This window comes from Hylobates moloch, unplaced genomic scaffold (assembly GCF_009828535.3).
Source record: "Hylobates moloch isolate HMO894 unplaced genomic scaffold, HMol_V3 SCAFFOLD_20, whole genome shotgun sequence".
Classification (NCBI taxonomy): Eukaryota; Metazoa; Chordata; class Mammalia; order Primates; family Hylobatidae; genus Hylobates; species Hylobates moloch.
Genome location: NW_026652295.1, coordinates 53,476,909 through 53,499,089, shown reverse-complemented (window position 1 = coordinate 53,499,089; position 22,181 = coordinate 53,476,909). Strand labels below are relative to the sequence as shown.

Below are 22,181 nucleotides of genomic sequence, written 5' to 3'. Positions count from 1 at the left end.
CAGTGTACTACTTGAAAACTGCCTTTTATTTCCCCTAGAATTTGTATGTCCCATGCATCACTGTTCTATGTTAGATGCGTGGTTATAAAATTGTGAAAATGGAGACTTTTCTGGTAGCAAAAGGGTTAAGTTCTTTTTGCTTTACCAGTTTCAAATTACAATGAGAAGCCTCTTCTTTCCCAGCAGGGTTGTGCTTACATTACTCTTTAGATCTCTCTTGAAGAGGGCTGGTATATTTGTGCCTGCTGGAGGTGGAATTAACAGTAAGAAGGAGAAAGGGATTGAATGGACTTACAGGAAGGATTTCAAGTAAATTCAGGGCAACACATTTACTTGAATAGTACAACCTAGAGTATTATTTTACACTAAGACGACACAAAAGATGTTAAAGTTATCACCAAGCTGCCGGACAGATATATATTCCAACACCAAGGTGCAGATCAGCATAGATCTGTGATTCAGAAATCAGGATTTGTTTTGGAAAGAGCTCAAGGGTTGAGAAGAACTCAAGAGCAAGTGAAGATTACTTTGGGAACTACAGTTTATCAGAAGATCAACTTTTGCTAATTCAAATACCAAAGGCCTGATTATCATAAATTCATATAGGAATGCATAGGTCATCTGATCAAATAATATCAGCCGTCTTCTGCTACATCAATGCAGCAAAAACTCTTAACAACTGTGGATAATTGGAAATCTGAGTTTCAGCTTTCTTAGAAATAACTACTCTTGACACATTCCAAAATATTTAAAATAGGACAGGAAAATCGGTGAGGATGTTGTGCTCAGAAATGTCACTGTCATGAAAAATAGGTAAATTTGTTTTTTCAGCTACTGGGAAACTGTACCTCCTAGAAACTTAGATTTTTTTTTTTTTTTTTTAGAGGACAAGAAGGACTAAAAATATCAACTTTTGCTTTTGGACAAAAATGCATCTGACTGTATTTTTACTTAAGGGTATTGTGGGTTTCCTCTGGAGTTGCTGGGTTCTAGTGGGTTATGCAAAAGGAGGTTTGGGAGACAATCATGTTCACTCCAGTTTTATTTATAGAAGACTACGGAACCACGAAAGACGGGAAATACAAAGGGAAATTCTCTCTATCTTGGGTTTGCCTCACAGACCCAGACCATTTTCACCTGGAAAACAAGCGTCCTCTGCACCTCTCTTTATGCTGGACCTCTACAATGCCATGACCAATGAAGAAAACCCTGAAGAGTCGGAGTACTCAGTGAGGGCATCCTTGGCAGAAGAGACCAGAGGGGCAAGAAGGGGATACCCAGCCTCTCCCAATGGGTATCCTCGTGGTATACAGTTATCTCGGACGACTCCTCTGACCACCCAGAGTCCTCCTCTAGCCAGCCTCCATGATACCAACTTTCTGAATGATGCTGACATGGTCATGAGCTTTGTCAACTTAGGTATGTTGTTCATTTGTTTGTTAATCTATGTTATTACAAAGTGGAAGTTTTTCCTAATGGTAAAGGAGCTGCTTGGTAGGTGGTCATGTTTATATAAAGACGCTTTCTCTAACTCTCCTGTTTAGCTTCTGTTTTCTTTCTTTCATTGATGCCTTAGGCAAAAAGTCATATCTATATATTTAATATGAATAGTTAAATTTAAACACTTATAGTGTGGGTCTTTTCAGATCTTGTTAAAATTTCAACCTCGCTTAAATATGTGAATGCAAAGGCAATAGTCTAAAAACAGGGAAATTTATGAGGATAGCTATGCTATGGGCAACAATAAAAAAAAGAAGCACTTACAGATGGGAAAGTAAAAGTGACATTCGGAACCACTTTTTTTTTAAACTGATTTAAAGCACATATAAGTATATATTCACATACTACTTAAAAATCTCTCATCTAGGGGAGGCAACTACTGCAAAAATATAGAGGTAAAATTAACCAAGATCGAATAGCACCATAAAAGATTACTATCAAGGAATCGAGGAAGGGATTCTGAAATTCTATTGTAAATATTTCAGAAATAAAGTTTCAATCTAACAGTTCTTAACTGTAATGAGTAAAGTATGTTATAGCTACTTGATTTTTTTCACAGGCAAGAAAAATGTAAAACATGCTTTAGTGGTCTTTATCTATACAAAATTTTTCTTCTACATGAGATAAAATATTTGATTGAAATTTTCTGTAGACCACAACAATATTAGTGAGAAAATTTTATAATTATGTCTTAGTCATAGCTGGTACTTCATGGTGGTTTTTAAATACTGATAATGTCAAATGATAATTTAATTCCCAATATTCCCTCTCACAATAATATTATGGATTACCAATTTCAAATTATTTTATAAGGGCTGCTGTTTTCTTTAAATGTTTTAGTAGAAATTGAAGGTGAAATTTACTATCTTCTGGCAGTCAAAGGAAAATAACATCGAATATATTTTATTTTTGAAGATTAAAAACTCTGTCAACAAATTTCATCCACTGGGAAGAACTGAGAACTTTATGATGTTATAGCTTTTAGAACTTTGTTTTAAAAATGCAATCTGCTTTGACTTAAAATTAACATGTTTTATTAAACACTTAATTGAAAACTTCCTCATGTAACATCTTAAAGGAAATATTCTTTGAAAAGTCAGATTATCAACAAATCTTAATAACACATGGATGCTTTTATAATGTATGTTGCTTAATATACTCTGCTCATTTGCTCTTAGCAATCCTAGCATGAAGGATAAGGTACTTAATAAATCATATGTTTTATGTTGCTAGAGACAAAGGTCTCATTATTAAGTGAGTAAGTCATAATTTGTTGCACTAATCAGGTGTCCTGGAGGCCTTTTCTTCTACATATAATTAACAGACTTCACATGGAACTTTTTAGCCATTAAAATATGGCTTAATTTCAAATTAACGTGATTGCTTTTACCTAGTATAAGGGATATGCAAAGGTAGCTCGTGGTACATTTTGCTTTGTAACATTTCTAAAGTATTATTCAAGAATTTAAAATAGTTTAAATATTTTAATAGGAAAACTTCAATTTAGCAAAATTCATATATTCATAAACCATTGAGAAAATCAGGTCATATCATCTAAAATCTGACAAAGAAGCATATGTATGTTACATATTTTAATAAACAATAGCTCAGTCATGAATGTCATAATATATTTATTAGAATTGTTCTGATCATTCACAAGAGAAGTGTAAGCATGATTTTTGAATTTGTGTGTTTACTTTTTATAAATCTACATAGAGTACGAAGGTCAAAACCAATAATAGTTTTATTCATTGATTCCTAGAACGTTTTTATTATTGAGAAACACATTTAAAAATAAATGACATTTTGGTTACATTGTTCAGATTATGATAACATAGCAGTTTATTAGTTTATTGCCTATATGAAGAAATACAATTATTCATTTGACTCTAGAGAAACAATGTTAGCTATAAGCTTTAGAGAAATTGTGTATTTATTTTTATCATGCCTGAACTGCTGAGTAATGCTTTATATTCAATAACAAAGTATGTTGTTTCTTCTTTATTTAATAATTCCAAACTAAATGTCTTACATGAAATTACTGACAAACTGATTCTGATACTAGGTGAGTTTTTCTTGGTAGACTTTAAGGAAAATTAAACCACAGTTTAATTATCCTTTGATCATGCCTTCAAATACATCCAAGATTTATAGTTGATCACTACTTAGTAAAAAGCTTTAACTTTTGCATTTCTTTTATAATCAAATAAGTAAATAAGCATGCTCCGAAAAGGTGAAAGTGTAATAACATTATTAGCTACAATAAGAGTGTCAGTGCTTTGTAAATGTAATAGCCATTAGCAAATATTACCTGTAGTTTATTTCATGTTCTTATAAGACTAAAAAGGATTAGATTTTATTTTTTCACTGTCTTAAAAGATATGCATATAGCTGAGACTAAGTACAAATGAGTCACATTAGTAATAGGCAAGGGATTTGTATTGAGGAAGTCACCTGGATATTTAAATATGTGAAAAGAATCTGTTGACATTTCCCATAATTAGAAGAATTACATAAAAAAGATCTAGTAGCATCCTTTTAAAAAATGCTTGTGTGTTGTCCTTTTCAAGTCAAATAATGGATTTTCTACAGTTACCTTGTCATTCAGAAATTCTTTTTTCAACATAGTTTTGGTCACGAAGAACAATTAAACTTAATCCAAACTCAGAATCATGTTTAACAAAATATCTACTGTTTAAAATTCAGATGAGATTAGCTTTATATTCGTAAGTGAAAAATAGATTTGAATTTACTAAAAGCAAAATAAAATGTAAATAAATTGCCTAAGGCAGGCAGACATCTGGATATGAAACCAAACACATCATTTTAACTTTTATTTTAGTGACTTGTTTATTTTGAACAAACAAATATAAATTATTAATTGTGTGAAGAGAAATATTCCTTCGATCGTATTCATTATTCTTAGGCCACTTTTATCAGACTCATAGTATTAAATTTTACAGATTGAATTCTTTGCTTTTTCCCTAAAACTGTTGAATATCAGTGGAATTTTTGCTTGGTCCATATAATATTATTTTGTTAGTAATAAAAATGTTTTTCTGTTTAGTTTTATTTTCTTTTTTAACCATCTCTTTGTCAAAAGTGCTAAGTGTTAGTATATGTATTAAATACTAGTACAAGTTAAAGACATGATTAGATAATTTGCTTACAATATTTATCTCTTGTTTACACAAAGAAAACATGTAGTGTATTTCTAAGATCTTTTAGTTAGAAGCCAATTTTATCTGATTACTTGGTGACATTATCACCATAATGACATAACACCAGATGTTTTAGAAGAAGTAAAAACAGGAAAATTACTTTTATATTATTCTTTGTATCTACGTATTCCTCTGGAAAAAGTTGAACTTTGAGTTTATTAATGATTTTTCTCTTAGATATATTTCAAGAATATGTTTTAATTCCAAGCATAAAAATATTTAAATGTGTTGTTAAATTTTTTAAATATAAAAACATATTTAGTCTGTTATCATGAAAGAAAACGCTTTCAAAAACTAAACCTTTTTTGCGTACTGTAAATCCTCTTGGTACTGGAAGGAAAAAATGCTTATGTTCTCGGTTGACAGATTTGAAAGACATCATTGATAATTTATTGTTGTTTTTGGCTGAATCAAGTGCCCAGTGGAAAGGAATTTATATACAAATCTACCTAAAGATGCCTATCTATGTAGTTTCTCCAACAGAGTTATTAACACTTGTGTAACATAACACACCCATAAACACATGGAAGATTTTTTTTGAAGGGGGATGGGTTGGAAGGAAAGATAATATAAAGCCACTATAGTCTATATTCATAAATTATGCCTGGAGTAACTAATGCTAATAATGGGTAAAGTAACAGTCATTCTGTAAAAGTTTTAACTTTTGAAGAGAAAAATATTGCTGAGTGTGGAGACCTTTTTCTCTCTTCTTCAACGACCCTTCATATTCATAATCACTACCAACGGGATTCTTTTTCTCCTTTAAAGATGGTTGATTGTCAAGTGATTGGCGTGAGAGAAAAACTCTGGGTTGCCAGAGATAGTTATAATCATAGTTTAATTAAATGCTTTTTTTTTTTTTTCAGATTGTAGTGGTTACTCACAAATATCAAATTTTAAAAGTTTAATGAGAGGTATGAGCTGGAACTAAGAAGGACTTGGGGCTGCCTCAGCTGCCACCTCTCCTTCCCTTTCATTCTTCCATTTTCTGTAATATCACCACTCTCCCTCCTCCCTTCTCATCCCAGTATTTTTTGGCCTTTCCTCCTTGTTCTTGGTCTCTGTAGCCCCAGGCTCTCTTGGCACCCCTCTCCTTACCACTCCCACCCTTCCTGGGGTCTGCCTTTGGTCCTGGTTTGCTAGAGGCTTAAATTAGTTGAAAATCAATTAGTTACAGTTTGAGAATTGAGGTACACGCTCCTGTTTTCTCTCCAGTTGAGAAGGAAAAGGTTATGATGTGCCAATTGCAGCCTCCACCCACTGGGAGAAAAGCTCCCCAGGGCATCAGAGCTGCCCTGGCTCTTGCCATCCCCTGTAATTGTTTCTCCATCATCCCATTCTTCTTTGCCTCCTCATCTCTCCCTCAGGATCCCATTGACAGAATTTAATTGTGTTTTGCCTTTGTTTTATAAAATAATATTTAAAAGGGAAAATTTCAAGAAAAGTAAAAGAAAGAAAAAGTAATCAACAATGAATAAAAATAACACTCATCAAACATGCCATTCCTATTTAGTTTATAAAAAGCTTTTGCGCTTATTATCCTTATTTAATATTCTGTCACTTCCATGAAGAAATTATTTTTTTTGAGAAGAGATAATGAGAAAGAATAAAGAGACGAAGAGTAAGATATAGAGGCATACAGGAATAAGGATGAGACAGAGAAAGAAATAAAATATTTTTGAAAAAGAGCCTGAAAGAAAGAAAAGGAATGAAATGAGTCATTAAAGGCTGGTTTTTGAGTTGTACAGGTGGAGGAGGTGCTGGGAAATCCTCAGTCTACCTCATACTGAACAGCAGCTAATTCAACATCCCCAACCACATCAGCTTGAGGGGAAAACCCTTTCATCCTTACACACTAAAATACCGAAGTGGGGAAGGAGGGGGGTTGTCTCAGTATGTGTGTACAAGGAGCATACAGACAGGCTACTCACATTTACAGTCATAAATAATGTAGTAGCTCAGCTTTAAAAAACCACAGGTTAAAGGAAGAGGCTTCCCTGACGCACAGGAGAGGGGCTGAGATCAGAGGAACCACTGAAAGGGTTGGAGAGAAACAATGAATCCCTTGTTCAAAGTAATATTTATGAGTGCTTCTTTGCACCTTAAGTTCATATTTTATTGGCTGGGCTGTGGGGTTTCCCCATTTGCTCATCTCTTAAAATAATACCCTTGACTACGATATCCTTTAAAACACACTAGTCAGCCCTGACAAACAGCTCATTTATTTAGGGGAAAAAGGGGTCTGTTTTGATTTTGATGTCAGATTGGGATGTTTAAGATTCAGCTCACAAAGTCTGACAGTAAGATAAAAATAATGGTGGCATATTCACCTGCCTTTTTCAGAGATGTTTAAAACGATCTGCATAACCAAGTAGTAGTAACACCTAGTTTGTATGAGTCTTGACCAAGAAATTGTGGATAAATGATAATTTTAAAAGGCAGAAACAAAATCTATTAAAATGTAAAATGTTTAAAAAGAGAAAAAAATGACTGTTTGTAGATTAGTAAGAAAGGTCTTCAGTGGTTTGGGGAGAAAAAAACAACAAAAACAAACAAAAAACCCCCATAAATCAAAAAGAATGCATTAACCTCGGCTTGGAAGGTAGTGAATTAAATACATATTACATAACTCTTAGAAACCAAAAACTTGTATAATTCTGAATAGTTGGATGTTGAAATTAAACTGGAAATTGTGCTGTTTTATGACTTCTAAGACAATGAAGATCCTTGTCTTCGATATTGTGTTTGTTCAATTTCTTTCTAGAAAAAAAAATTAGCAACTTTTATTGTTCTTGTTAAACAGGTTTCCTGGAGTTGTTAAGAATAAAGAAAATAGTTTTAAAAAGTCAGGATCAACAGACGTAAATCCTATTTAGATTTTCTTCAGGACTATAAGACATGTCTAAATCAAGAAAAGATGCATTAACATGTACAAAATCCTTTAGCTATTTTAATGCTATAATGATATGAAAAGTTCAATGTTATTTGTTGTTCTGACTCTGTAATTACCCTTCCTATATAGGAGACACAGCCATCTCTAGAATCTTAAGTTCATGGCATATTACTGCTCACATGACTTTAAAATTTAATTATAAATTAAATTTAATTGCTTTCTTTTCTGTGCTTCCATGGCAGAAGTAGAGTAGTATACAGGAAGCCAGAATGCTTGGATTGGAATCCCATATTCCATGGTTACTAGCAGCGTGAACTTGAGCAAGTTATTTAAATTATTTGTGCGTCTGGCTGCTTATCTAAAAAGTGCAGATAATAAGATCACCTTCCTCGACGAATGTTGAGAGAATCTGCATGAGCAGCTACATAATCTGTGGACCCTGACGCAAATGAAAATGCAAGCCCCTTGTTCAAAAATTATTAAGAATTTCAAGATGGTGGCAGCAGAGTATTACACCAAGAGCAGCGCCCTTCTAAGCCCGGGCCCTGTGCAACTGCACAGGTCACTTGCCCGTGATGCTAGTCCTACATGTTTGATTACATGTTGTGGCAACAGAAACCATGTCCCATTCATCCCTCCCCTCCTGCCCCACCCACTGAGATGTATCAGCATTTCCAGAAGAAGAGAGACAGAATGTGCAAACTGAATAATTTAGGAGAGTTTAAATAATGTTATAATGTTTATAGTGTTGTGGACAGAGGTTTTTTTTTGTTTTGTTGCAGCAAAACAAGGGATCATATAGTATCTTGGGATGGCAGGGTGGCCTTCACTACTCCTGGGCAGGGGGCATAGTTACCAAAAGCTCAGAGGAGAGATATGTGGGGAAGGTGCCCTGACAGAAACTGAGGCATTGGGAGAAAGATGCCATGCATCTAATCCGTAGGTACTCAGCAGGGGGCGGATACAGATACCAAGGGATAAATACCCAGACCATATGCTTTGGTCTTCCATTGGTTCACCCTCACTGAAAGCCAGAGAGCCACAGAACCCAATGGTGCAGTTCCTAAAAGTTAGTCTCTTGGTGAGAATAGCAGAATAGGGAAATGTGGAGAGTGGATCTTGAGGTACAAATGGAAGATATTTGGCACAAGTAGATAAATAAACATTGGTTGTTTAGTCAGCAAGTGTTCTGGAATTACTTCAATTTCAGTGCAAGTTACTGACATATATGTTGATCTTTGTCTTAGTTCATTTATAGTAAAATTCAAGAGAGAATAATAATTTCGTGTGAGAGATAATTACTTCAGGAGTTGGTGAAATAAAGTGGTAAATATAAGCATGGCATGCTGAAAAAAAAATCCTTAAATTGTATATGGGTCAATAATTTCAGGTGGTATATTAAAACCATTTTAGAGAAAATTGAAATTAAGAAACAAAAATTACCCAGAAAACAAAAGCCCCTAAAACAAGGAATAGCAGCACTTTCAGATCACAATATGAACTGCGGACTGCAATTGCCAATGAAAAAATTCAGTATGGGAACGAGTAGAATATATGCAAGTATGTAGAACAAAATGAAGAGCAATTTATATTTCAAATCCCTGTTTATTCTCAATTGTATGCCATACCTCCTGAGATGATCCCTGACTGTGTGTTAAAGCTTTTTTGAATTCTGAGTGGAATCATATGTTATTCTCACATGCAGCATTCGCATTCCATAGTTAATGTTGCAGGCAAAAATAATGTTAGAATGAGGTAGATAGGGATTATTGTCTTTCTTCTTTGCTACCTTTATTCTCCTCTGGCAGAGTGTCTGTGACTCAGAGAGGCAGAATTAGTAGTGGAGAAGGTATGTCAGCTATTTAGTTCTCATAACTAATCAAGCACTAAACCTTGAGGCCAAAGCCACTCCCTGCCCTTCAATCACAGAGAAACACTGAATAGAACAATTCCTTTCCAGTACAGTTTGTGTTTTCCATCAAATTTGCTACAGTTGGAAATTTCACTTATATAATTATTAAAAGAGGAAGAGAGGGTGCAACTCAGAAACCGTGCAGGCTCCTCTGCAAACAACCTTGATGCAGACACACAAAAGACTTATTTATCTAGTGGGGAAGAAATGAAGGTTATTAATTAAATATGCTTTACGTCAAAATTTTTGTAGATATATTCTTTGCTCTGGGTGAAGAAGGGTCATTTGGTTCTCCCTTAACTGTTTTAGTAGGGTTTCAGTGTTAGGGCTTTGGAGCCAGACTGGTTTGAATTCCAGCTGCGTATCCTTGAGCAAACCATTTCACTTCGTTGAAACTATTTCCTCATCTAAGTGGAGCTCATAATACAGAATTGGAGTTAAGATTGTATAAGGTAAGGTCCTAGACTTTTGAGCCTACATGAGACAAATACTAAATTAATGGTCTCAACTGCTATTACAACTATTTCTACTAGAATATACTATGGAGATCTAATGTTAGAGAAAATCTACGTTCAGCCTACAAGACTTTGCCAAATAAATGCCTTGCTGAAATTCTGAAACATTATGCACATAGTTTTTCCTCTGTCTAAAAGAAAAACCTTGAATTTCATTGACTCTTTCTTCAAGTTGGACAGCTGATGGACTCTGTTCCCCCACTAGGGTGCTTTGGAAAAGGTCAGTCTATGGCAGAGCCTTCATGAGACGGACTGTGGTGCTTTCCTCTGAGGACCCAAAAGCAACATTTTCTGTGATTAGCTGCTGAAAGGTGCTTTTCATATTACCTTTGGTCAGAGTCCTAGAACTATTCCATGGTTTTACTTTAATTTTAGATATTACCTGTTCCATTTCCTTGCTTGTTAAGGAGAAGGGGAAACTGATTAGAAGCCAAGGTAGTAATATACAATTAGAAGATATTTCATTGTAAAGACATGGACAGTCTATAAAGAACACTTTTAAAGAGTGTAAAAAAAATGAAAAGTTTTTAATGCTTATTTTCATAAGTCAACTCACTTTGAGGGTTTTAATTTTTAAGAAGTTGATTCATGATGAAAATTTAGGTGTATAAACTTTTAAACTCTAAGCAGGAAAGTCACTCTGTTCAAATAATCTTTCAATCCTGGAGCTTTCAGTATTGTCTGTAACACAAATCATGTCTGAATTTATGATTTATAATTTGCAGCTATTCTAATTACTATTTAAATCATTTTTATAATGTTGTTTCTACTTAATACCATTCAGCCTTAAGTATTGTGACTTTCCTCGACTATTTGTTTGGGTTGTTTTTTTCAGATGAGGCTATTAAATATTTTTGTTAATTTTCTTGAGTTGTTATAATAACTTATAATATTTTAAACAGGATGAAAATGTATTTGTTTGGTCTCCAAAGCCACACAAAAGGCCATACATAAACTGTGGACATCTTCTATTACAGGATGCACATTGTAAAATCATCACATTGATTTTTGATATTTCATAATATATTGAGTGGGAAAACATAGATTTATTGTTTTCTCATTATTTGATAAAATACTGGAAGATAAGTCATTAATATGATGTCTCAGTCTGTTTGTGTTGGCGTAACACAATACCTGAGACTGAGTAATTTACAAGGAAAAGTTTGTTTGGCTCATGATTCAGGAGGCTGAGAAATCTAAGATCAGGCAGCCCATTCGATGAGGGTCTCGGGCTGCTTCAACTCTTGGTGGAAAGTGGAAGGGAACGTGAGTATGTGCAGAGACACACAAGAGAGACTGGACTTATTATAACCTGCTCTCAAGGGAACTAATCCATTCCCAGGTGAGCAATAACTCCCTCCCTCCCACGAGATGACATTTATCTCTTCATAATCGCAGTTCCTTCATAATCCAAGCACCTTTCACGTGGTTCCAATTCCCAACGCTGCCATATTGGGAATCAACTTTCAACATGAGCTTAGGAGCGGACATACTCAAATCGTAGCGATAATCACTGCTAGATTTTTAATTGTGATGGGTAAAGTTATTGAAGTAAGTACAGATTCCAACTACATATTTATTGATATATTCAAACCACCATTTAAGGTTTTTCTCTTTACACTTTACATTAAAAGTTGTCATTCTTCAGTAATTTACATTGAGGAATAATTTTATTTATCAGAATTAAGTGAGCTTTTTTTAATATGTGTGATGCATTCACAGTTATGCATCTTTAAAAATGGGGGTGTACATTCTGAGAAACATTTCTTTAGGTGATTTCATCACTGTACCAATATTATAGAGTGTATTACACAAATCTAGATGGCATAGCCTACTAAACACCTCAGCTAGATGGTAAAGCCTATCTCTCCTAAGCTACACCCCTCTATAGCATGTTACTGCACTGAAAACTGTAGGAAATTGTAACACCATGGTAAGTATTTGTTTATTGAAACATATCTGAAAACATGTAATTGGTTGTACTACATTATGATGGCTATGATGTCACAAGACGATAGGAATTTTTGAGCTCCATTATAATCTTATGAGACCAGTGTTATATATACAATCCATGTTGACCTAAACATTGTCATTATGTGGCTGCTAATCGTCTGTAAAATTTTCTGGTCACAGTATAGTTGTAGTAGTGATAATTAAAGGAACAATAACAACAATAAATGTAGTTCCCGTGACAGAGACTGAACTCTGTGATTTTTATGCATTATTTCAATGTATACACATCTTAATTGCGTAGGTAGATATACTTCTGCCAATGTATTGATGTAAAAATTGAGGGTGTTCAGAGGGTAAATAACTTATAAAAGCCACCCAGCTAGTAAATGGCAGAATCATTACTGGAGCCATGCTCTGGCGACAGTTTTTATATTCTTTGCCATTATTCTTTGCTTTGTAACAAACTTTTGGAGAAGTCAAAAAGTATACAACTTTTAACAACAACAATAATAATGGCTTATATTTTTTAAAAGCATCTTTATATATGTTATGTAGTTTGATCTAAATTACTGCGGTATATAGCACTCAAGGAAGTAGATATGATCCCACAACACACATCTATGGAAATCGGAGTTCTGAAAGGTCATTCATTCAGTCATTTAACAAATATAAGCTGATTACCTACTATTGGGCCAGACACTGTGCGAAAGACTGTGCCTGTTTTATTGCCAAGATCACAGGGCAAAGGAGCCAGGTCCAGGCCCAGAATCCTTCATTCTTGTGCCAGGATTTTTTTTTTTTCTTTGCTCAATGTCACATACTTTAAATAAATCACACCCAAAATCTAGCACCAAGTAAAATTAAGAACACCAACAGAAATCCCTTTAAATAATTTTTTTTTAAAACCTGTTACCAGTTGACAGAACCTATGGAAGCCTTTTAGTCCAAAAAGACTGGAGCAAAGGTAAAACCAAGTTGCAGCAAAGCTTGGAGAGTCTGTTAGAAGCCTGCTTGTATAGCTCTGGGAAATTCTTAGTATGGAGGCTCCAGTGACTTTCAAGGAAATATCCGAAAGGAAGGTTTTATATTTTACACTGGATGCTAATTGTATATTCCAAAATATAAGTGTGTCTCAAACATTCATTGTTTGTGTTGTATTCAGGAAATAAGGATACAAGAGCATTCAATTTTTCAAAATTAAGTTGTTGGAGCTGTCTAAATCTTACCCCTGGCCCTATCTTACTTCTTCAGTTGTGATGGATAAAGATTTTCACCCATATTTTACTGCTAACAAGACTGTATACAGTGTTTACTTTGCTACTGTATACATTGAACATAATGTAGTTTCAGGATATAATAAGAGTCAATGGAGATACAGTTATAAATTGAAATAAAAGGGGATTCTGAGAATTGGTATAAGGACCACTTTCATACATTTCCTTGAATCTACTTATGGTATTGGGGATTGGGCAATGATTACTTTAAGTTGATTGTCGAGAAAAATTGACCAATATTCTATGACTTCCTTACTCTTTCCTGGTAGTTTACTGTAATTGTGAAGTAAAAATTACATCAAAATATGGATGTAAGTGTACTGGTACACCATCACAGTTGTTAGCGTTCATCTATCAATTCACATCAACAAAACATTCTATCATAAAAGTGAAATAATAGAAGTGGAAGAAGTTAAGACCGTAATGATTTCTTCTCTAGTGGATATTCTGTTTGCTACAGCTAGCGTAGTGCTTGTGATGTGCAAGAGAGCATGCAGATAGCATTTCAAGTGCTAACATTTTAATTTTTCATAAAGTCACTCAATTTTATAGATGAAGAAATTGAGACCCTGAAGTCCTTTGTCCAAAGTCCTACTTCCTGTAATAGGAAGAACTGGATTCAGAGCTCAAGCTATTCACTGATATGCTGTGCTGCCTTTGTCAATGCTATTGAGAAGGCTGCTGTTGTGGGGATATTGCTTGAATTCTTTGTGGAGTTCTATATATTTTCCAACATATTATATATTGAATTTGCACTATTTTCACTTCATCAGTAATGGACATAAAATGTCATAAAATGAAATAAAAATATTTTAGAAGAAAGTCTGTAATAATGAGGTTACCAAGAGTCTACTCCCTGGAGTTCAACTGTTGTGGGCTTTTGATAGATGAGTTGTGTTGCTGGCCTTCCAAAGGAGGCAAATACTCATGAAACAGAGGGAAAGGAAGCACTTTGCAGACACCAAAGATACTGACATTTGTGACATGCAATCTAATTGGTCAGTAATGAGGAGTGGAAAGATTGATCTGTGTTATTGATTCCCACTTTTAAAAGACAGGTTTGGCATAAATAAGATTAACATTTGGCAAAATAGAAAAGAGGTAAAATATCAAAGTTGCAAATAGTAATAGGCCTTAAAAGAAGTGGTTGGAGATTGGAATAAAGTAATAGTGAGTTTATTTGGATGCTGGATGATTTCCAACCTGCTGGCCAGTCTAGAAGGCCGTATAAGCAGGGCTGCCATGCTGCTAAGTATGAGTGCCTTGCCTCAGCTTCTCTGACCCCACTTGGGATTGGCCAGCGACTTAGTAGAAACCTACTAAAGTGGAAGTGTGGGTTGCAGAGACATCTACAGCTTACAAGTTAGGAATCTCCTACTGCTTACTGCAGCTAGAAACTGACAGATAACTTCTGCTTCATCCTGCTAGTCATGACTGAAACTCCTCTGTGTTCTAGATAATATTTAATAACATCCCATATTTAATACACATCCTTTGACTTGTAGCAGTTACAGCCCTAATCTCTTGCATGTGTAAAGTGAGTTTCTTTCCATTGCTCACTCACTGCCCCTGTATCACAGAAAAGCAAAATATATTATTTCTGCTCCTTATGTATCTTATGAATTGAAGGGTAAGGACTTGGGATATATTTGTTTTCCAAAAGAAAATATTTCTGGAGCTACAAAATTTCTCAAAGAAAAATGCAGAAGTACACGAGGACAGTTCAGACCCGGTTATCCACAGCTCTCAATACCAAACAGAGGGACCAAACAATGAATTATAAAAAGCAGGTACAGTTGTTAACATACTGACGTTTAGCTGAAACACTGAAAACTAATCTCTGCTTTGAAAAGCAAGGCAAGAGGTAGCTAAGAGTAAAAATGAGCATTTAAGACATCACCTGCTGCTTCTTAAAAATTCTATTTTATTTCTCTCTCTCTCTCTCTCTCTTTACCTTTAGCCACTCGTACCCAATCTACCAATAGCCCAATTGTAATGCTAGAAGTGTGAAGGATCTTAATATCTGATTTCTAATTATTTAGTCTGAGACATGCTTAGGAAGTCAGATGAACTTATGAAAAGTCAAACATTTAATTTTTATTAGACTAATTTCATTGACATATGATAAAGCATGTGCTTAACTATAATTATATTCAAATCTCTTGGCCACTTTCAATCATTTACTCTTTTTAATCAGAGTTCTTTGTCAGGATTTCCTGAAATGAATTTCATTGAAAACATCACTTTTTAAAATAAATTTTCGAGACAGGAGCTTGCTCTGTTACCCAGGCTGGAGTTCGGTGGTGTGATCTCGGCTCACTGCAGCCTCACTTCCTGGGCTCAAGCAGTCCTCCCACCTCAGGCTCCCAAGCACCTGGGACTACAGGCCCATGACACTGCACATGGCTAATTTTTAAAAGTTTTTTGGAGATGAAGTCTCCCTATATTGCCCAGGCTGATCTCAAATCCTGTGCTTATGAGATTTGCCTGTCTCAGCTTCCCAAAGTGCTGGGATTATAGGCATGAGCCACCAAAACATTTCTCTGTCCTTTTCAGAGGTGTTGTCTGAAATTTTGTGGCCAAATAAATTTGAACTATGCAATGAAACTAATTCAATAGGTTCTTATGTTTTCAGGACAGGATTCCTCAGTGCGTTTATTATGCTAATGAGCATTATGAATCTCTGCAAGGAGGATATAAGTTACAGTGTTTCACATGATTGATCATTGGTATTTGGGAGAAACTTTCCTTTATGGAGAAACATTGTTTATAAAAGCCATTCTGGAAATACAGCAAACGGAACGTTATGATATTTTAATTTGTTGACATTGCTGTCACTTTTATGTCAAATTAAAAATGAGCAGGAAAACAGTTACAATTCCATTATCTAGAGCCGAGTATTGTTGATGTTTTTGTACATTTCGTCTTATACTTTAAAAATATAACTTTTTGTATAGTTGAACTGTTTATGTAAGGTTGTACCCTTACTTAATTCTTGATTTTTAAGTTTTTGAGTTTTCTCATTTGTTCATTGTCTCCTTATGAATATATTTTTGATGACTGAATAATATCAGCTAGACAATTCATTGTCATTTGCATAAACAGTATTTTATTGGGCATGCAATTTTTTTAGTTTTTACTATTGTGTGCTGTGTTGCAATAGATATCTTTACTCATGTGTTTATGAACATTCCTGACCAGTTTTTTAGAGTCTATTCTTAGAAAATGAATTATTAGAGCAAATGCACTTACACAGAACTACATTGAGGAGTTCCTGAGGAAAATGAACCCAGGAACACTGATAATTGAAACTAACCAGTGTTTCAATATCACTGCTAAATCACTTGCTCTCCTATACCTTTTTAAACTTTTTTCCTTTAAATTTTACTTTAAGTTGTGGGATACATGTCATGTGCAGAATGTGCAGGTTTTTTACATAGGTATACATGTGCCATGGTGGTTTGCTGCACCTATCAACTTATCATCTAGGTTTTAAGCCCCGCATGCATTAGGCATTTGTCCTAATGCTCTCCCTCCCTTTGCCCCCCACCCACTGACAGGCCCCAGTGTGTGATGTTCCCCTCCTTGTGTCCATATGTTCTCATTGTTCAATTCCCACTTATGAGTGAAAACGTGCAGTGTTTGGTTTTCTATTCCTGTGTTAGTTTCCAGCTTCATCCGTGTCCCTGCAAAGGACATGAACTCATTCATTTTTATGGCTGCATAGTATTCCATGGTGTATATGTGCCACATTTTCTTTATCCAGTCTATCAATGATGGGCATTTGGGTTGGACCCAAGTCTTTGCTATTGTAAATAGTGCTGCAATAAATACACGTTTAAGCCTCCTGAAAAATACACTAAATTGCTTTTCAGTAAATTTGTTTCAATTTCTATTTGTACAAGTGTAAACGTTAGTACTATTTTACCAGAATGAACCCTGAATTAATATTATGTATTTACATTCTTGATAATCTAAAAGATATCTCTTTTATTTGTGTTTCTTCTGAGATTTATTAATCTTTCATATTTTCTCTTTGGGGAGTTTTAAGTTTGCCGCTTATGCTTAGAAATTCCTCCTGCGACTAGGTGTTAATAATTATTTACTTTTTTTTCCGTTGTTTGCTTTGATCTCTTTTCAGCCAACTCATTATTTGTAAATAGCAGTCATGTGAAGACATTTCCAGATATTTAAGAATTTTAAAAACATACCATCAACATTCTATTTTGAAAATAATTGCTCAAAGTCATCCTGTAGGTAGTTGCTAAAAAACAATTGAGAAGAATGAGGTGTTTATAATATTCAAGGAGTTAGAGTTTTAGAGGTAAATGAGGTGAGCAGATAGATTTGGTCTGAATAACTTGATGTTCAAATAACCTTCTATAACTTAATTATAAAATGCTCAAGTATATATGAGCAAAGAATAATTTGGATGGCAGAGATGTAATACCTCATTTATAACACTATTTAAAAGTGTTGGCCAAGTGTGGTGGCTCACGCCTGTCATCCCAGCACTTTCGGAGGCCGAGGCGGGTGGATCACCTGAGGTCAGGCATTCAAAACCAGCCTGGCCAGCATGGCGAAACCCCATCTCTACTGAAAATACAAAAATTAGCCAGGCCTGGTGGCGCATGCCTGTAATCCCAGCTCTTGGGAGGCTGAGGCAGGAGAATCGCTTGAGCCTGGGAGGTGGAGTTTGCAGTGAGCCGAGATCTCACCATTGTACTCCAGTCTGCACAAGAAAAGAAACTTTGTCTCAAAAAAACCAAAAATAAATAAATAAAGTTGTCATTTTGGGATTGCAGAGAAGGATTACTAAGTAAATGTATACATTATTTTTTAACTGAGTAGTAATTGCATGCATTTACCCACAAATTATATACTTTATAGTTTAGTATCAAGTTTGATTTTTGAGTCAAAGCATTTCTTTTCACAGAATCTCAAGATGTTTTGGAACTTTTTGCCATCAGCAGTTATTTAAATGACCACAATGATATAGGATATTCATAATCCACTTTTAGCACCTTGATCTCTTTAGTATCTTCTAGACTGATAGTTACTTCGAAGGGATATGAAAGAGTGCGAAAGTATGGCTGCATTTTTGTTTTGGCTAAACCTGGTCTCTAAATGACAGGTTTTCATTATACATGTTTATCATCTTATCAACCTTTCTTAGCTTTAAACATTTTATAATCATACATAATAACTTTTTGATTCTCAATACTGTACCATAGCATAGTTTTTAAAATGTCACTTAAGCAATAATTACTAATGTAAATTCAAGTAACATATTGTGTTAGCTGCAAAAATAATGCCACTGAAGAAGCAGTTGAGTGATCGATAAACTCTAAATCAAATAATAAGGTATATCAAGACTGCATGAGCAGAAGAAAACGGGGTTCAAAATTTTATATTAGTAAGTCTAGGATTCAAAAAATTGAATGACATTGAACAAAACAAGTCACTATGATCATGAACTACACAAAACTTTACAAAGCTTCAGCCGTGTCAACTCTGTACGTGGAAAGTAATAAATTAAAATGTATAAGGTAAAGATGATTAGAAATGTAAGTAAAAATTGGTAGAAGCAAAACTGTAGTGTGAAATCTTTCCATAAAATTAATACTGCATAATAGCATGCACACACACATACAAATGCAAAATAATTTTGTACTCAAATAATACAATTAATGAGATTAAATTAAATGGTACATAATGAGGATTGTGCTTTGAAATATATTGATACGTATGAAATCATGATTTTTGAGATTCCGTGGAACAGTTAAATCAATCACTAATCAGGTGGTATATAAGTTTAAAAATATAAAAAGTATAGATAATTAATAAACATGTAAGAAAACGTTCAGCACTATCAATTATTAGAGAATTGCTAATTAAAACTAAAATGAGATACCACTACACATCATAAAAATGGCTAAAATAGAAAAAGAAATAAAAAACCCTGAACTCAGAAAACCAAGTGCGTCAATGGTGCAGACCAGCTAAAATGCGTATAAATTGCTGCTAGGTATGCAAAATAATACAACCACGTAGAAAACATCTTACAATTTTTTAATAACATTAAACATACGCTTGCCATTATGACACAAATCTCACTTCTAGGTATTTACCTAGAGAAATGGAACCTTGGGTTCATACAAAAGCCTGTACATGAATGTTTATAGTGATTGTATTCACAATTCTCCAAAACTGGAAACAACTTAAACATCCTTCAATGACTGAATAAACAGTGACACATCCATTGAATTAGACTTCTTGGCAACATTAAAAGGGGAGAACAATTGATAATGCTAAAACATAAACCTAAAACACATCTAGCTAAGTGAAAAATACCAGACCCAAAGGGCTATATATTGTATAATTTCATTTGTATGAAATTCTAGAATAAGCAAAATTGTAGATATAGGAACAGATCAGTATTTTCCAGGGATTAAAGGTGGGGTGAAAGATTGACTGCAAAAGAGCCATGAGCAGGTAATGGAACTATTCTGTATCTTGACTGGGGTGGTGATCACCGATTCTGCATTTGTCAAAAGCCATAGAGCTAATGGTAGATTTCACTGGTAAAAGCAAATTACAGAGGCAGATATATGCCATATTTACAATCAAGTATTCATAAAATATATAAAAGAGCTATTTAAAATAAATAGCTATATTAAGAGAGGAAATTACATGTTTAAGGAATAACATTTAAAAAATACTTAAAAATTTATCAAAACATAAAAGTAGCAGCCAAAGAAGAACTGTATGATAAATTAATGTGTTTGGAAGTTTGGTACCAAAAGGAAAAGATCAGAATAAATGTATATTAATAAATTAAGCATCTGATTAAACATACTCCATGAAATACTAAAAGGACTACATGCAGGAGTGAAAGCAAAATGTACTGAGTTAGAAAACAAAAACAATAGGATTAATTCTTCTAAGGGTTGTTAATTTGCAAGACCAAGTAATCAACAAATTTCTGGTAAACTTAATAAAAATAGAAAAATCCCAAACAAATAAAAAGAGAAATAACGTATTATAAATATTCACTAGCACTTTAAAGATTACTACATTAACTCTATGCTAATATCTAATATATTAAAAATCCCCCCCTTTTTTTTTCTTTTGAGAGAGGATCTCGCTCTGTCACCTAGGCTGGAATGCAGTGGCACCATCCTAGCTCACTGCAGCTTTGACCGTCTGGGCTCAAGTGATGCTTCCACCTCGACCTTCCACACTCTCCCCCAAAATAAATAAATAAAAATAACTAATTGAATAAAAATAAAAAAATAAATAAAAATTAAAAAAGGAAGTGTTGAAATTATAGGTATGAGCCAGCATGCCCCACCCACCTTATTAAAAATCTTATCCAGATGTCCCAGGAATGAGAAACATAAATAGGTAAACAATATTGTTAGTTGCTGAAAATTTGATCAAAAGTTTTTGTCTGTATTCTAAAGGAGATGAGGAAATTTGTCATTTTAGGGGAGAGAGAAAAAAAGAAACACATCAAATGCTACATAAATTGGTCCGGAACATTTTAAAAATATGAAAAACTGCATAGTATTTTTAAATAAATTAGCATAACATGCATACAAAAATATAAAAAAGAGAGTCTTTTTGCATAGAAATCTTACTTAAAATTATTTGCAAATCAAAATCAAAAGTACTGTGGAAAAATCTTAATTAAAATACTTGCAAATTGAAATTGAGTACTTTTAAAAGAGTCATTTGTCTTTACCAATTGATTTTAATTCTAGAAATGAAAGGATGATTTAATTTTAGGGAATCTATCAATTCAATGTAGCATATAAGGTAAAATTAGGAAACTAATCTGAATTTATGGCATACCTAAAATATTTGACATTTAGAGCCAATCATTTCAACACCTTGCTCTTCTGTGTGACAAAATTGTCTTCAACAATAATTGTGAAATGAATCTAGTAAAATAAGGCTAAAAAGAAAATACAGTGAAAATTATCTTTATTGAAATGATAAATATATATGAATATATATACACACATATACATATATGTGTATGAATGCCAGTAAAATAAGAAAAAAATACAGTATAAAAAATAGACATTAGATTAACACTCTTAAATTGCATTAATTTTTTTGAAATGAAAAAATATTGACCAATATCAACATCTTGGTCAATTATATAAGACATAGTTTTCATTTCCAAGGTTTCTGCAAATTTGTCAATGACTTTATCAAAATGATCTTTATGTATTTGTGTTTAGTATCAGGATATCCAGATCTGCTAATCTGTCTTCACTCCTACTTGATAAAATAATAATTTATATAAATCTTATTTTTGAAAGTTTTTTCATGCACACAACAACATATATAAAAGTAGAAAATGTTTTAAACACAAAGAAATTTGTTAGAAATTCATAGAAACCTTTTTCTCCATCAATTTCAGAAATTATAATGCAGTCTGTCATTGTTTCTTTGGATTTGTTGTGGTTTTCCAGATTTTTCACATTTGAAAATGTTTGCTAAAATATCCTTACAAAAAATAAAATAAAGCTATATTATATTTGGTAAAAAATTCTGAAGTACATAATGGTTTTGAAATTGGTTGAGTTTACTTAAGGTACTATTTGTGTCTCTAAGTCATGTGGTACTACATATTCCTGCAAGCAAACAGTAGATTTGATATAAACAATGATAGCATGGTGATCATGAAGAAAAAATAGAACCGTACTTCAGTTCTTACTCACCCCGTGTGTGTTTCGTTTGACTGTATAACCAGCAGTTCTCTACGTTAGCTTCCATGGAATACAATGTTTATTAAAGGATAAATAATAAAAATGTGCTAATTGGAAACTTACATACATATTATGAAAATACAGCAGTTACAACAGCAATTTTTAAAATTTTGCTCAACACATATTTTTT

General features: G+C 33.7%; 1 protein-coding gene across 3 annotated transcripts in view; it reads left to right on the top strand.

Moving 5' to 3' along the window:
• Window positions 1-201: 201 nt before the first annotated feature.
• Window positions 202-22,181, top strand: part of BMP5 (bone morphogenetic protein 5) — a 130,276-nt gene continuing 108,296 nt past the window's right edge. For all 3 annotated transcript variants that reach the window (XM_032140391.1, XM_032140390.1, XM_032140389.2), the window contains exon 1: window positions 202-1,419. In XM_032140391.1, the coding sequence (XP_031996282.1) occupies window positions 930-1,419 (490 nt within the window). In that variant the 5' untranslated portion in view covers window positions 202-929. The remainder of the gene's footprint in view (window positions 1,420-22,181) is intronic.